The sequence below is a fragment of the Canis lupus genome, chromosome 17 (assembly GCF_003254725.2).
Source record: "Canis lupus dingo isolate Sandy chromosome 17, ASM325472v2, whole genome shotgun sequence".
Taxonomy (NCBI): domain Eukaryota; kingdom Metazoa; phylum Chordata; class Mammalia; order Carnivora; family Canidae; genus Canis; species Canis lupus.
In genome coordinates this window covers 36,697,432-36,713,508 of record NC_064259.1, presented here as the reverse complement: position 1 = coordinate 36,713,508, position 16,077 = coordinate 36,697,432, and the positions used below count along the sequence as shown (strand labels likewise).

The 16,077-nt window shown below is 41.8% G+C and overlaps 2 protein-coding genes across 18 annotated transcripts in view; one reads left to right on the top strand and one right to left on the bottom strand.

Annotated features, from left to right (window-relative positions):
- The window catches only part of ZC3H6 (zinc finger CCCH-type containing 6), a 67,972-nt gene extending 64,345 nt beyond the window's left edge, over positions 1-3,627 (bottom strand). Inside the window, exon 1 of one of the 5 annotated variants that reach the window (XM_035700443.2) lies at positions 3,566-3,627. Coding sequence is in view for 2 of the 5 variants with exons in the window: in XM_025453930.3 (XP_025309715.3) it covers positions 3,175-3,206 (32 nt within the window). In the remaining 3 variants the exon portion in view is untranslated. Of the gene's footprint in view, positions 1-3,174 lie in introns of all 5 variants that reach the window. The other 4 variants (XM_025453930.3, XM_049096036.1, XM_049096034.1 and 1 more) reach the window with 4 other exon arrangements.
- Positions 3,071-16,077, top strand: part of ZC3H8 (zinc finger CCCH-type containing 8) — a 36,148-nt gene continuing 23,141 nt past the window's right edge. For 12 of the 13 annotated variants that reach the window (XR_007403272.1, XR_007403271.1, XR_007403270.1 and 9 more), the window contains exons 1-2: positions 3,071-3,240; positions 15,187-15,283. Coding sequence is in view for 5 of the 13 variants with exons in the window: in XM_049096041.1 (XP_048951998.1) it covers positions 3,086-3,240; positions 15,187-15,283 (252 nt within the window). In the remaining 8 variants the exon portion in view is untranslated. Of the gene's footprint in view, positions 3,241-10,493; positions 10,663-15,186; positions 15,284-16,077 lie in introns of those variants that run through there. The other variant, XM_049096042.1, reaches the window with a different exon arrangement.

The following is a 16,077-nucleotide window of genomic DNA, read 5'->3' as shown; positions in this document are numbered from 1 at the left end:
ACCAATTAAAGACTCTCAGAATCACAAGCTCTTATATTACTCATGTTAAAATTATTCTTCCCAGTGCAGACCCTGTAAACCTTTTTGCTTTCAGCATATTTCAGAAAATTATGTAATAGTTACTTAGGTGTATATTTGTCTGTCCTACCCTACTGTACATGTGTCCAAACAGGGACTCCTAGTGTTTAGCCTTTAAAAGTTGTTTGTGTATTGTTTTAACTGGGTCATCATCCAGTGAAATATAAAGCTAGGTGGCTGAAGTTGTACCTAACAGAACCGGATGAAAGAGAAGAATTGAATGAAAAGAGACACAAGAATTTTATCTCCCTTTGGCTTCCCCCAACTCCTTCTCCACCTCTACTCTTGATTTCTCAGATCCTACCCACCTCTACCAATATTCTGTATATCCACAAATTTATTTATGGATATAAATAAAATAAAAATAAAAATAAAAAATAAAAATAAAAATATCGTATTTTCACTCTAGGCATGAAAATATTTAAAGTATTTTTTGAAAAAGTAACCTCATTTGGCAAACAAATCTTGTGCAAAATGTTCATCATACAAAACATGTGCAAGTAAAATTCAATTTTTTTAAAGAAAAAAGAGCTCCTTTTGTGAATTTTAATTTAAAATCTCATTCTGATGTAAGTTATAATAGTAATACTTTAATTCATATACAGTAGTTGTAAATAAAAATCATATATTCAACTTTTTCCTCTATATTCACAGTATGCCTTAATTTTCAAAAATGTCAGAAAAAGAATATCCTCGAAACAATGCCTGGCTCCACATACCAGAATTCAAATATATCTTCACATAATTCACAGAAACTTGTGTTATAGTATAAAATAGTTATAATATGGAAGCACAGAATTATTTCAGGATTCCATAGACTAGTCCGTTTTTCCCTACATTTCTTAAGGATCACAATCTATTAAAAATAGATTACCACAATCTTCCCCTAGAGATTCTGATTCAGTAGCTCTGGGCAAGACAAAAATCTTTATTTCTTAAAGTGATTTTGATGATTAGCTAAGATTGTAAAACATTAATCTAGTATAGTTATTCTCAATTTGGCACATGTTGATAGAAATGATAGCAATATTAAAAAAAAAAAACTTTCAGGAGGAGGATGAAATACACTGACCTTGTAAGAACTTGAAAAACTCTTGCAGAACCCTCTTATCAACAAAGAAACTAGGTTTGCTCAAGTTCACAAAGCTAAGTGGTAGCAAAGCTGGAGCTAGACCATTTCCTGACTCCCAGTTCACTTTGTTTTTTGATGTTATTGTTTTGCTTTTTGTATAGGTTGAAAAGAAAAATGTGTCAAAGTTAAATCATCTCTTTTTGCCTCAAAATAGTATCATCATTTAACAACTGAGTATGAAGCTTTGCTTTTTGTTTCAATAATACTAGTAAATATTATTTTCTTAGTCTTAAAAAAGGCTAAAATCACTATTATCTAATCTTTAGTTCTTAGTTCTAAGTGGTTAATAAATCCCACAAAAACTTCTTTAAAAATTTTTTTTTAACTTGTAATTTGGTATTTTAAAATTCCAAATTCTTTTTAAAGTCTGACATCACAGTTCCTTACTGGCAAAGTTATTGCAATACCTGAATTTGGTGACCCGTTTCCTCATTACACAGAATACCTAATTCTACATACTAAAGCTGCTTTGTAGACAGAGAACACATTTCCTTCTGCCATACAAAATAATGAACTTTAGGCTGCATTAGTCCAAAACCCAGTCATCGGTTTGTCCACAGATACTCAGAGTGGGAAATTCATAATAGGAAATTTCTCAAAACATTAGTTAGCCGATTCCAAGAATTCTGTCATTTTAGTGACAAGATAATGTAAAATAATCATGAAAGATACGTCAAGTGCAAGCTTATGTAGCCATAATTTTAAAGAACTGTTTTTTACTTTATAAAAAATTACTGTTATGTTTAATTGACTTGCCTTCTGGAGATCTACTTTCATTACTAGGATATTAAAATTGTTGAAGTATTTTTATCACTCTCAAGGTTGCCAAATGTTTAGATATTTCAAATTTCGGTGATGTTTGTTATTTCTACTTGTGAGGTTAACAAAAAAAAAAAAAAAAAAAAAGTGCTTGTAATGCTTCGCCAGGAGCACATCACATTACTCCACAGGTAAAAAAAACTTGAGCGATCTGTACCTAAGTTTACACTACAATATATACTTTTGATTACTTCTAGTCACAAAATAGGAATTTCCTATTTCTAAATATTCTAAATAAGAATCCGATGCCACGTATTTTATTCCAGTAATTTAATGAACTAAAGCCCTCTCTTTCTGTTTTTACGACTAAGGTAGATAGCAATGTAAATTAAAAACCTAACCCAACTAAGTAGACTATTTGCGCTTTTCAGAATATGAAAATACCCCCCAAAGCACTAAGAGGAACCAAGAATGGGCCCCTTGAGCCACAGCAAAAATATCATAATCTCCCTTAACTGTTCAAATCACACACAGTATTTAGAAAACGCAGCTAGATGGGATAATCCATGGAGTTTGTACTCTTAGGAGAAAGCTGTGCTACACTAAGGTCCGCAAAGCCTAAGTACTTTGTGTTCACATTTTTAATTTGAAACGCTTTCAAATTCCGAGGACTAAGACTATATAAATAAACACATGGCCTTTGGGGGTTGTTTAAAAAATCCCCCCCCCCCCCGAAAAAAAAAAAAAAAGAAAAGTTTATTTTTAGAAGTGTGCTCGGGCAGGAGTCAACTACAACACCAGCTACTACAAATTCCGGGCTGGTCCCATCTGGAAGCGCACGGCGGACCCTGCGCTGGGAGAGGCTCCGCCGCAGCCAGGCTGGACCGCAGCACCGAGCCAGCACGCGGGAGGCGCCGGGCGCAGACCGAGCGGCAGACGGAGACGCCCGGGGGCGGGGGGCTCGCACGTGCCGGCCGGGGGCGGGGCCGGCCGGAAAGGACCCCGGCGCGGGGAGGCGGGCGCGGCCGGGCCGACCTCCCCCGCGGCCGCCAGCCTGGGCTTTACATAAGGGCGCACGTCATGGAACTGAGGGAGCCACACAGAGACGTCTAAGTCATGCAGGAGGCGCGCGGCCCCGGCCCGCTCCCGCCGCCCCAGACCCCTCCTCTCATCCGACAGAAAGACAGACAAGAAGGGTTCCCGACCTGTCGTGCCCTGCATGTTCAGAGTCTGTCATGTTTGGTCAAGAACGGGGCGGGGCTGGAGGACAGGTCTGCGAGGCCGGCGGCGGCGGGGCGCGGGGGGACCCCTGCGCCGCCTGCGGGTACCTGCTCCCGGCCGCCGCCGAGAGGTGACGAAGTGGTAAAAACTCACGGTTACTAGTGAGCGACACAGACACAGACTTTCCAGTCTATTAACAACCACGCCAGAGAGATGGGGTTCTAACTGCAAACACTGGGCAACGGCCCCGCGCTGCCGGCGCTGCCGCTTTAGTCTCTATTCGCCGCCGGTGGCTGAGGCTTGGGAGCGGGCGGGCGGGCGGCGTGCAGCGACGCGGGGATTTGGACACTGGCCGTAACGGTGATTTCTCCTCACCAACATGGCGGCACCCGAGACAGGCGGCTCGATAAAATGGCGCCTGCCGCAACACCTAGCCCGGGACTAAAGGGCAGGAGAGATTCCTCCGCGTGCCGCGGCCCTCGGCCGGCCCGCCGGGGCCGAGCGCGTTGCCCATTGGAGGAGGCCGCCCGTCAATCACCGCCAGGGGCGGGTCCCCGTCCTCGTCTGGGAAGCGGCGGACGCGGCAGCCAGCTGGCGGGGCCGGGCGGCGCCGGAGGTAGAACCGGGCGGGGGAGGCGGCCTGCGAGCCCCGCGTTGTTGCTCCGCGCCCCTGGGCCTGGCGCGGCGTGCCCCGCTGAGGGACGGGCTGAGGGACGGGCTGACGGGGCTCGAGGCGCGGCCTCGCAGCCCGACCCCCAAGGCCACTCTGCGGCCTGGGCGGGGTGGTCAAAGGACACGCGGGTGTAGACTCTCGTAAGAAAAATCTCGGTCGCTTAAAATAATGGGAAAATGCGCTTCCTGCCACAGGATAGCGCCTCCTTTTGTGAGGTCTCGTACTCGGCAGCGTTTTCAAGAAAATAGCTCGGCACCTAACTGTTTCCCATAGTTGATGGCAAATTTACCCGATTATTCGTAATGATAAAAGCAATTTAAAAAGTTGATAAAAATAACAAGTCAGCTTTAAGTTATTTAGTAAAAACCTCTTAACATTCCATGTGTGAAATATACACGGATATTTTATAAACAAACACTAGCCATCACAGGTCTTTATACTTATGAACCTGACCTTTTTTAACGACGTGTCAAACGGTTTGGCTTCTGTAGTAAATTAACTTCCTTCTGAAGGAAAGTTCCTTGTTTTGTACTGAAGTGATGGACAGTGGTAAATCCTCTCATACCTTTGTGGTAGGTAATGCGTTTGGTCAACGTGTAAATGCAATGCATTCAGAAGCAATCACAATCGCAATTAGTACATTTAAAAATTTTAAAAAAAAATTGAATAGGTACCTTGAAAAAGAGAAAAGAGGGGCACCTGAGTGGCTCAGTGGTTGAGCGTCTGCCTTCGGCTCAGGGCCTGATCCTGGGGTCTGGAGATGGAGTCCTGCATTCGGCTTCCTGCAGGGAGCCTGCTTCTCTCTCTGCCTCTGTCTCTGCCTCTCTCTGTGTTTCTTATGAATAAATAAATACATAAAATATTAAAAAGAAAAAAGAAATTGCATTTTTAAACAGTTGAATGTGACCATTGACAAGACCTGCACACTGATAGATAATTCTGCAGGCACTTGCCACATTTCAACATAATACATAACTAGGAAACTCAAAAGGCAGATCTATGTTGTCTGATTAACATTAATTAGTATTTGGAGTTAGACTCTCAGGTCTTTGTCTATTGTGACTATTTTACTTAATTTAAGTCTTACTGTAGCTAATTCAGATAGCCCACTTCTCATTCTCCCCACCCCCACCCCCTTTTTTAAAGTAGGCTCCGTGGCCAGTGCAGATCCCAATGTGACCTTGAACTCACAACCCTGAGTTCAAGACGCTTAACCAACTAAGCCACCCAGGTGCCCCTTCCCTTTATTTTTTTTTAATAGCTTTATTGATATAAAAGCATATACCTGAAAGTTTACCCATTTTAAGTGTACAATTTAGTGCCTTTAATAAATTTGCCAAGTAATGAAGCTATCACCAACAGTTTTAGAACATTCCATTCCAGGCAGCCCAGGTGGCTCAGCAGTTTAGTGCAGCCTTCAGTCCAGGGCCTGATCCTGGAGACCTGGGATCAGGTCCCACATCAGGTTCCCTGCATGGAGCCTGCTTCTCCCTCTGCCTCTCTGCCTCTCTCTCTCTCTCTCATGAATAAATAGATAAAAATCTTTAACAAAAAGCAAAAACATTCCATTCCCCAAAGTGCCTATTTACAATTAATCCCGCCTTGCCACTCCTGCCTCAGGCAACCAATAATCTGCTTTCTGTCTCTAATAATCTGTCAAATCCTGTCTTCAAAAGGATTTGCCCTTTTGAACATCTCGTGTAAATTGAATTATGTTATTTTATTCTCCCTTTAAAGCACCCAGTCACGTCTACAAGTCTAAATGGAGCTCAGTCCTTAGTAATTTCTGAGTGAAATCTGTTTTTGCTGCTTTAATGTCTGGCTTTGTTTATCTGTGACAATCATCCCCGCCCTTAATGCACACAAATATTGTAACCACTATAAAGGTGCCAACAAGGGAAGGAGTGCTACTGGCATCTAGTGGGGAGAGCATCCCTATGCTGCTAAACTTCCTATTATGCACAGAACTGTCTCCCACAATTACTCAGCCCCAAAATGTGAGAATGTTAAGGTTGAAAACTCTGCTCTTGACTAGTAGAACCCAAGTTTTGGGGGTTAAAAGCAAAAATTTTTTAAAGACAAAAAAATTCTACTAGGGATAATAAAGGAAGGGTCCATTCGCATTTCCATGGCTTAATTCCCAGACCCATGAATCCTGACTATGGGACAAACAGCACCATATTATTGACTGCTGATTTATAGGATATATCCTCAAAACATCTAGCTAGTACTGAAACTGGGACTCAAGAGAGCATTCTATCATCTTATGTCATTTGCTTGTTTGTGGTAAAATATATATGATATAAAATTTGCCATTTTAACTATTTTGAAGCAACAGTTTCAGTGACATGAACTACATTCACACTGCTGTGCAACTATCACTGTCTGCTTCCAAACTTTTTCATTGCTCCTAAAAGAAACTATAACCATTAAGCAATAACTCCTTTTCCCCCTCTCCCAGCACTGAAAGCCTCTATTTCTGTCTCTGTGATTTGCCCACTCAAGATACTCCATATAAGCAGAAATACAGTGTTTATGTTTTTGAGCCTGGTTTATTTCATTTAGCCTACTGTTTTCAAGTTTCATCGTGTTGTAGCACGTATCTGAATTTCATCCCTTTGTGCGGCTGGATGATATTCCATTGTATGGATATACCACATTTGATTTATCCAGTACTTGGGATATTTCCACCTATTGGCCCTCCTGCTGCAATGAATATGAGTATGCAAATATTTGTTTCAGTCCCAGTTTTCAGTTCTTTGGGGTATATACCCAGGAATAGTATTGCTAGGTCATCTGATAATCCTACGTTTAGGCCAGCTGCTTTATAATGATAGAGACATCACTTATCTATTGCTACATAGCAAATTATCCCAAATGTTTGTGGTTTAAAACATAAATGAGGGTGCCTGGGTAGCTCAGTCAGTTAAATATCTGCCTTCAGCTCAGGTCATGATCTCAGGATCCTGGGATTGAGCTCCATGCTCAGCAAGGAGTCTGCTTCTCCCTCTCTCTCTCCCTCTCTCAAATAAATAAATAAAACCTTAAAAAAAAAAAACACAAAACATAAATGAGACAGGGACCTTGGGAAAATGCCCCTATGCATCGGGCACTCTCTTGGGTGGCTGTTATTACTTCTCTTGCAGAACAACCTGTGAACTGTTATTGCTTTTTCTTGCAGAAAGCACCAGCCAAGGAACAAGCCTAGACCAGGTTCAAACTATTCTGAGATAAAATAGGCAGCAAATATACCTTTCACTGACTTTTTCACTCATTATAATGCTAAAGCACACACACAGAGGTGGACACATGCAAATGAAATATACGGTATATGAAGAAGCATGTTTTGTCAACTGGGCCTGTGCCCCCAATTTCCTGGAATTCCCTGCCCCTACATCACTCCTTTCCTGCCTCAGTCTCCTTAAAAGTTTCTCTGGCTATTGTTCAGAGAGCCAGTCAGTCTGACACTTTTGTCATGACTGTGTCTCCCTTCAGCTGCAGCTGTTGCCCCTATAATAAAACCTTGCCTGTGTTTTTAAATTTGGGGTCCAGCCTCATTTCTACCATTGCTGGGCCCAAAGACCCAAGTCCAGTTACATAAACATTTACCTTCTTATATTTTCGTGGATCAGGAATCCAGGAGCTACTTAGCTGGTTAGTTCTGTCCCAGAGTTAGGTGCTGGCAGACCAGCTTCCAAGGTGGCTCACTCACATGGCTGGCTTTTCACAGGCTGCAGGAGTGCTTTCTGACATGGTGACGGACTTCCCTTTGGGTTGACAATTGAAGAGAGGAAGGCAGAAACTGCAGTGGTTTTTACCACCTAGCCTCAGAAGTTGGGCAGCATCTAATACCTAACACTGTATATGCTAGAAGTCGCTAGATCTAGTCCACATTTAAGGAAAAGGGAATAGGCTCCAGCTTTTGAAGGGAAAAGTGTTAAGGAATTTGTGAACACATTTTATTTTTTAAAAAGATTATTTATTTATTTATTCATGAGAGACAAGAAAAAGGGGCAGAGACATAGGCAGAGGGAGAAGCAGGCTCCCCATGGGGAGCCCTATATGGGACTCAATCCCAGGACCCTGGGATCACACCCTGAGCCAAAGGCAGATGCTCAACCACTGAACCACCCATGCATTCCTATATGAACACATTTTATTTATTTATTTATTTTATTTTTTTAAAAGATTTACTTATTTATTATAGACATAGAGAGAGGCAGAGACACAGGAGGAGGGAGAAGCAGGCCCATGCCGGGAGCCTGACGTGGGACTTGATCCCGGGACTCCAGGATCACACCCTGGGCCAAAGGCAGACGCTAAACTGCTGAGCCACCCATGCATTCCTATATGAACACATTTTTTTTTTTTTTTTTATGATAGTCACACACAGAGAGAGAGAGAAAGAGAGAGGCAGAGACAGAAGCAGGCTCCATGCACCGGGAGCCCGACGTGGGACTCGATCCCGGGTCTCCAGGATCGCGCCCTGGGCCAAAGGCAGGCGCTAAACCGCTGCGCCACCCAGGGATCCCATTATGAACACATTTTAAAAGTACCACACAATCTATTGATTTTTTTTTAAATTTCAGTAACATATTTTTAACTTCTAAAAGTAGCATATTTTTAACTTGGGGGGGTACCTGGGTGGCTCAGTGGTTGAGTGTCTGCCTTTGGCTCAGTCTGTGATCCTGGGGTCCTGGGATCGAGTCTTCTGTCGGGCTTTCCACAGGGAGCCTGCTTCTCCCTCTGCCTATGTCTCTGTCTCTCTCTGTGTCTCTCATGAATAAATAAATAAATAAATATCAATCAATAAAAGCTCTACTTAGTTCTTTTTCAGCTCCTTAATGGCACTTTTTATAGTTTCCTTTTTATCAGGTTTTGCTATATAATAAACTTTAAAAACCTGTTGGCTTAAAACAACTACTTATTTAGCTTACAATGCTGGTCAGCAGTTTGGACTGGGATCATCTGGGAGATTCTTCAGTTGTCCACTGGGTTCCACTGTGTGTCTGTGGCCAGCTGTGTGTTGGCTTGGCTGCTTTTGCTTTTAGGGCCTTGCTGGCTGTTAACAGGATGTTGTTACTCTCTGCCATTTGTCTTATCCTCCACATGTCTCTCTCTTCTCTTCAGCAAGGTGGCCTGAGCTGCTTGTTCTGGAGAAGGCAGGAGTTCAAGACAAAGCAGACACACACATGGCCTCTTAGAGCCTTGGGTTGGCATTGGCAGGCCTTTTCTGCTGCATTCTATTAGCAAAAAGTAAGTTACAAATTCAACTTAGATTAAAGAGGAGATTAAATAAAAAGGAGTTGCACTTGACGGGAGCTGCAAAGTCATATTGCAAAGAATGTGGAAATGTAGGAAAATGTAGAGAATTGGGCCCATTTTAAAAATCAATCTGTAGGGGACACCTGGGTGGTTCAGTGTCTGAGTGTCTGTGGCTCAGGTTGTGATTCCGGGGTTCTAGGATCCAGTCCTGTATCAGACTTCTCGCAAGAAGCCTGTTTCTCCCTCTATGTCTCTTCTTCTGTTTCTCATGAATAAATAAAATCTTTAAAAAAAAAAAATCAATCTGTAAAAGCACTCCTGTCGGTCTTAAGAGTTAACTTGCTTCAAGCTTATGTACTCCTTGCTTGCTGACCTAAGTCCCTTGGTCTATAGCAGAAACAGCCTACTTTCCTTGAGATTTGCTGGTGGTTCTCAAACACCATCTTCCCTGTCCAGCCAAAGCTGGAGGGTTTTAAAGAAGGCATGGGAAAAAGGGAGGGGGGGGGGGGCTACATGCAGAAGCAGGTGTTCAGATGCTTACTTATATATTGAAAAGACACTGAATGGACTTACAGGCATTAGTGGCAGCTATTTTCAAAGGTAGTCAGGCCTTATCTTCTGGGAAAGTTTGGTGTTTCATGCCTCAGGGCCAGTGGTCTCCTGTAAATTTACCACATACTTAGCTTTTTTATAGTTTTTATCTGAAAAGGCTAGTAGCCGATGCCTTTGCAGGTCAGTTTTTCTTGCTATGTTTGCTGCTTTTTTACATATTTTAATTTCCTTCCATGGGCTGGACATTTTATATGAAAATGTTATGTATGGTAATAATCTGAGTTGTATGACCTAGTACTTTCCTCCAAATGGGATAATATCTTAATCCCCAATTTTCCTCTCAGTTTTTAGTAACGATTCTTATACAAAAAGGGACTGCCTATAATATAAACAACAAGAAAAAGTAAACTTCCCTTCAGTTGTCTGGGAAGTGGACCCTGATTCGTGCCGGGAATCAAGCAGTCCCTCCCCAATAGGAGCCAGTCAGGTCACCAGCCTAGCCTACTGTTTGAGGCTTCCTTTTCATTATTCCTGCAATTTCCAGTGTCCCATAGGCATTATAGTAAGGAAAACTCAACAGCTCTGTTTCCCAAATATGTGCTCTATTTTCCTGCCTTGATACAATTCTCTCCCCTAATGAAAGTGAAAGAAGGAGAATCCCAAGGTCGCCGGTTAAAAACTCTAATAGATTGGATTATAGATCAAGAAGCGAACCAGAAAAAAAAAAAAAAAAAAAAAAAAAGCAATCAGACCGGCGCCTGCGCAGAGCCGCCGAGGAGCAAGAGGGCGTGCGCGGGGGCGGGGCGGCGCATGCGCGCCGCGGCCTGTGGCCCATGCGCAGTGCCGGGTCCAACCTCCTCTCACGCGTTGGTTGTTACTCCAGCTGCCGGGCCCTCGCGAGGGTGATGGATTTTGAGAATCTTTTCTCCAAACCCCCCAACCCGGCTCTGGGTAAAAAACCGACCGCGGACTTTGATGAAAGGTGATTCCCTGTCTTTTCACGCTTTGATCTCAGGGGCCCCTCCGGGGTCTGCCTTCTGGTTCGGTTCGGAGGCCGCCGCGGCCGCGTGAGGACCACGCCGCGGGGTCGCGGGAGGGCGAGCGCGTGGGGTCCGCCCGGCCGGCGAGGGGGGTCAGGCGTGGAGAGGTCTCTTTGGGGCCGCAGGGATGGAAGCCGGAGATGGGGCTCTCCGTTCGTCAGCCGCCACGGCCAGAGGTACCAGGACCCTGCTGGAGGGGAGCAGCGGGGTCCCGGCGGCGATGCGGTGGGGCCAAGGGGGGCCCAGGATGCTCCCTTTTCTCTGCGCTTCTGACCCTCTAGACGCGGTTAGAAACCTCCGTGTGTTCCCACTGTACTCGTCCCTCCACCAGACCGTCAGCTCCTAGCGGACAGGTTGCTCACTGACACATGCTAAACGCTTTTTTTTTCTTTTCTTTTTTTCTTTTTGTGCAAAAAATCGAAACCCTAAGTTCTTGAAGCAACGAGGGTAAATAGTGAATGGTTTACCTTTAGTTCGTTGATTTGTATCAAAAAACCCGAAAGACCATAATAAAGCAGCAAACACCATTGGGATGTAACATTTCCTATAGGTTGAGAAAGGAACTGACAGCGCTGGCTAAATGGTGCTAGTTTATTGATGTGCTTAGAGACGTGTATAGTGCAGTGTGTTAACACCTAGATATTCATTTACTTTTTTTTTTTTTTCTGTTTGAAGTGCTAAAAACCAACTTCTAAACCTGTACCCCCCCTCCCCCCCCCCAGTTTCCCTGAGCTGAAACCAAGACACACAGCCTTTTGTTCCCTCTATTTCTCTCATTCTCAGCATATCCATCCCTTATTCTGGTTGATTTTTACCTCGCGACAGCACTCAAATATGTTCACTTCTCTCTGTCACAAATACCTTAAGTAAAATCACTATCTTAATTCAGGCTACTGTCAAGAGTTTTACTAAGGGCTTTACATGAAATATGTCATTTAATCTTACTTAACCTTGAAGATAAGATCTTGTCCTTGTTTTTGCAGATGAGAAAATTGAGGCACAGAGAGGATAGATTGCACAGTGTAAGTGGCAGAACTAGGATTAAGTTATCCATGTTTGTGTTTCTAAGGCAAAACAACTAAAATAAAATACGATCTGTAAATATTGAAAAGAGAAAAAGACACTACCTGCAGATTATATGATCACCTAAAAAGGAAGTCAAGCGGAATCAGTTAAACTATTAAAAAACATAAGAGAATTCAGCAAGGTGAATCATCACAAAAAAAGACAATAACTGTGTGTAAGGAAACAATAGCAGCTATCAATTTGGAAATGTGTTGGACCAAAGACTCTATTCACAAAAACTTTACTGAACTACATGAAAGACACTTCTGGATTTTTGCCAAAATGTTAGGTAAAGAATAGTATTGAAGTATGGAAAGCATCTGTGAACCATTCTTGTTCATATCCTTTGTCCGTTTTCCTCTTCATTAGTCTTTCTCTTTAAAATTTTAGGATCTCTAGTCTGCAGATATTTTGCATTCGATTTATTTGTCTTTTGACTCTGCTTATGGCATTATTTTCATTGCATAAAGGGTTTTTTATTTTGTTTGTTTTAAATAAGGTCACATGAATAAATCTTTTATGGTTTTTGGATTTTTTTTCCTAATAATTTTATGATGGGATTACTCATTTCTTGGGCACCTGCCATTTTCCTAGACCATGGGGCTATTGCAATAAATAAATAAAAGAGATAAACATCTCCCTGAGATTTATATTCTTCTGGTACAGACAATGCATAAATAGTATTTTAAGTGATGATAAATGCCATGGAGAAAAATGAAAGCTGGGTAGGGGGATAGGAAAGGTAGATATTTTATAGAAGGTAGTTAAAGAAAGCCTCAGTATATCACTGATAAGTAATATTTGAGTAGGGTGGTGAGGAAGGTTGATTTATAGCAGAATATAAAGGTCTTGAGGAGGAGTGAGCATGGTGTGATTAGGTGATGGGAGCAAAGTGGCTAGAATGACAGCTGGAGTGGACTTAGTGTGGCGGGACTTGAAGAGAAATAGGACTTGAGAAGTACCTGGGGATAAGGTCAGGGAGGCAAATCATGTAGGGGCTTGTAAGGTGTCATAAGAAGGACTTTGGCTTTTACCCTGAATAAGATGAAAGGCTATTTATTGGGAGGATTTCAACAGAGAGTGACATTTTAGCAGGGTCATTCTGATTGTGTTGAGAGTGGAATATAACAGGGCAAGGGTAGCTTGGATCATGGTATTAGTAGCAAGAAGTGACCAAATATGGATGTATTTTGAAGATAAACTTTATTTTCTCACAGATTGGTTGGGGAATATTAAAAGAAGAGTCTAAGTTGACTTCGAGGTTTTGGGTGATTAGAAAGGTGTCATTAGAAGGGTGAAGTTGCTGTTTAAAATAACAGGAGGATTAGGTCAAGAGTTCAGTTTGGGCTCTATTAAAAATATGTCAAGTAGCTATCCAGGTGGATGTGTTGGCTAGGAAGTTGGTCCTGCCTGCCTGAGCTCAAATCTCAGCTCTACTAGTTAACTAGGTGTGTGGCAAGTTTTATAAAGCTTTGTGTAATTCCGTTTTCTCATCTGTAAAATGGGCTTCTAAGCCCTAGTATATATGTTATAGGGCTGTTGTGATGTGGATAATATGCATAGAATCGCTTCTGGAACAGAGTAAGCATAATGCAAGTGTCAGCCGCTGCTGTTACTGCTCTTACAGTCATTATCGTCATGATTGCTTTGCCTCAAGAGATGTTGCTTCCTACTCTGTTAGATGATTTATTACTGATAACTGGAGCAAAGAAGGTTTGCAACATTTGGTTTAATGGCTCTTGCAGTGATGGCTTCCATAGAGGCTCACAACTTGGTGCTTTATCTGATAGACGAAACTCAGGCTCTGTAGGGACAAATCAATGTTGAATTGGATGAAGCTGTGAAGCCTGAGCTCCTCCTGTAACTGCAAGAAAGCTCAAAGCCACTATTCACATTCTTGTTCTGGTAGTGCATTCCATATGTAGCACGTTTTTTGAGAAAGTACACATTGCCTTCTTGACTTAATCTGGCATGTAACTCCTATCTTAAGCTTTTATTCAGTAGTCACTGCTTGTCCAGATACAAATGCTTTCAGCCCTCTGTATTTATGGTGTAAGCCATTATTTAGATTTGTATATAAATTTCAGTGCCATCTTTGTTCACCAGCTTCTTATATTTCCCATCTTCATCTTTCTTGGGTTCATTTTTCGTTTTGGTAGAGTATCCTCAAATCATGGTCTCAGACAATGTCTCTCTGCATGTTCAACTTCTCAATCCTTGCAAGTCTAGAAACACCTTTCTTTTTCATCTTCCTGCTTGAATGTAAGTTAGGTCCTCTCCTGACCTTGAAAGGCACCTTGGATTCTACCTGAAATACTATTCTTCCGTACGTTCCTTTGTTTGCTAACTTCTCTCTCTCTCTCTCTCTCTTTTTTCTTTTTTTTTTTTTTTTACAGATTTTATTTATTTACTTGATAGAGACAGAGTGTGCATTGGGGGGAAGAGGGACAAGCAGACTCCCTGCTGAGTAGGGAGCCTGACACAGGCTCCATCCCGGGACCCTGGGATTATGACCTGAGCTGAAGGCAGCTGCTTAATTGACTGAGCTACCCAACTTTTTTTTGTAAAGTTTGTTTGTTTGTTTGTTTGTTTGTTTGAAGTAATCTCTGCACTCATTGTGGGGCTCGAACTCACAACCTGAGGATCAGGAGTGCATGCCCTATCTACTGAGCCAGCCAGGTGTCCCTATTTGCTAACCCTTACATATTTTTTAAGCTTAGAAGACTTTGGCCCCCAAATCTAGGTTAAGAGTTCCCCATATATATGTACTATGGTATTCATACTATATTAAAATTTCTTTTTTTTTTTTAAGATTTATTTCTTTATTCATGAGAGACACAGGCAGAGGGAGAAGCAGTCTCCTTGCAGGAAGCCCAATGTGGGACTTGATCCCGAATCCTGGGATCACACCTTAAGCTGAAGGCAGACGCTCAACTGCTGAGCCACCCAAGCATCCCTATATTAAAATTTCTGTATTTTTTTTTCCCTCCCACGTACATAGGAAGTTCTCAGAAGGCAGGAACAAGGTCTTTTTCATCGTTGTATTCCAGGATTTAAAGCCTACAGCCTTGTATATGGTGGACACTCAATATTTGTTGAATGAATGGAGCGATGAATGAATGGGTGGTTTATACAGCTCCTGATACTAGAACGTGAAGATTATGTAAACTAAAATTTCAGCTTTATGGTTTACTTACAAACACAAGTTGACATGTACAGCCTATCATAAATTTGTACAATATTCCTTGGAGTATTTGGAGTAGAATTTGAATTTGGGACTTCTTTGAGGGCAAGTAGAAGATAAGCCAAATCTGTGAATTTTAATGCTTTAATTTTAAAATGGTATGAACCATTTTCAGGTTGAAAAAACCATCTTGTGTCATTTGATGTTTTTGCTGCAGAATCGATGATGGAATAGATGATACAGAAGTTGAAGAAACACAAGAAGAGAAAATAAAATGGGAAGTAAAACTGGAATGTGAACGAATACCCAAAAAAGTAAGATTAAGTTGGCATATTGAAAAAACAGACAGGAGTGAGTGTGAGAAATTTATCAGGGGTCCTATTTGTCCCCGTTTAGTCAGCATTGGAGACCTAGTTGCCTATATCAAGGAAACCTGATAACACTTAAGAAAATTTATCATTCAGAAGCTTCGGTCATTTAACATGAACTGTTTTAGTGTATTGCTTTTATTTTGGTTTTCCTTTTTTGTTTGTTTGTTTGCTTTTTTAAGATTTTATTTATTCATGAGAGACGAACCCAGGCTCTACTTGCAAATGCATAAAACATCAATGTGTAGTATCATAGCTGATTAAAAAGAGAACACCTAGGTAGAGACTTCGCAAGTCAAGAAACAGCATTACCCTCTGATGCCTCTTTTCTCATATTCCTTTGTTTCCTACTAGAGATAACTAGAGTTCTAACTTGCATGCTAATCACTTCCTTGCTCTTCTTTAGAGTTTTAGTTTTACTACTAATGCTGTCATCCTTAAAAATACAGATTTTCCTTGCCTGTTTTTACACTTTATAGGAAGAGAATGAATAGTATTGTATGTGTTCTTTCTGTTATCTTTTTCTCAACATTATAAGATTCATAGTTGTTGTAGCATATACTTTTTTTATTTTCTGAGCTGCAACATATGCCAATATTGAATATACTAGATTTCATTGTTGGTAGACATTTGGTCTGATTTCCATTTTTGGAGGTTATGGGTAGTGCTACTGCATTCTTTCACATGTATCCTGTTGCACAGGTGCTCGTATTTACCTAGAACTAAAATTGCTGGGTCTT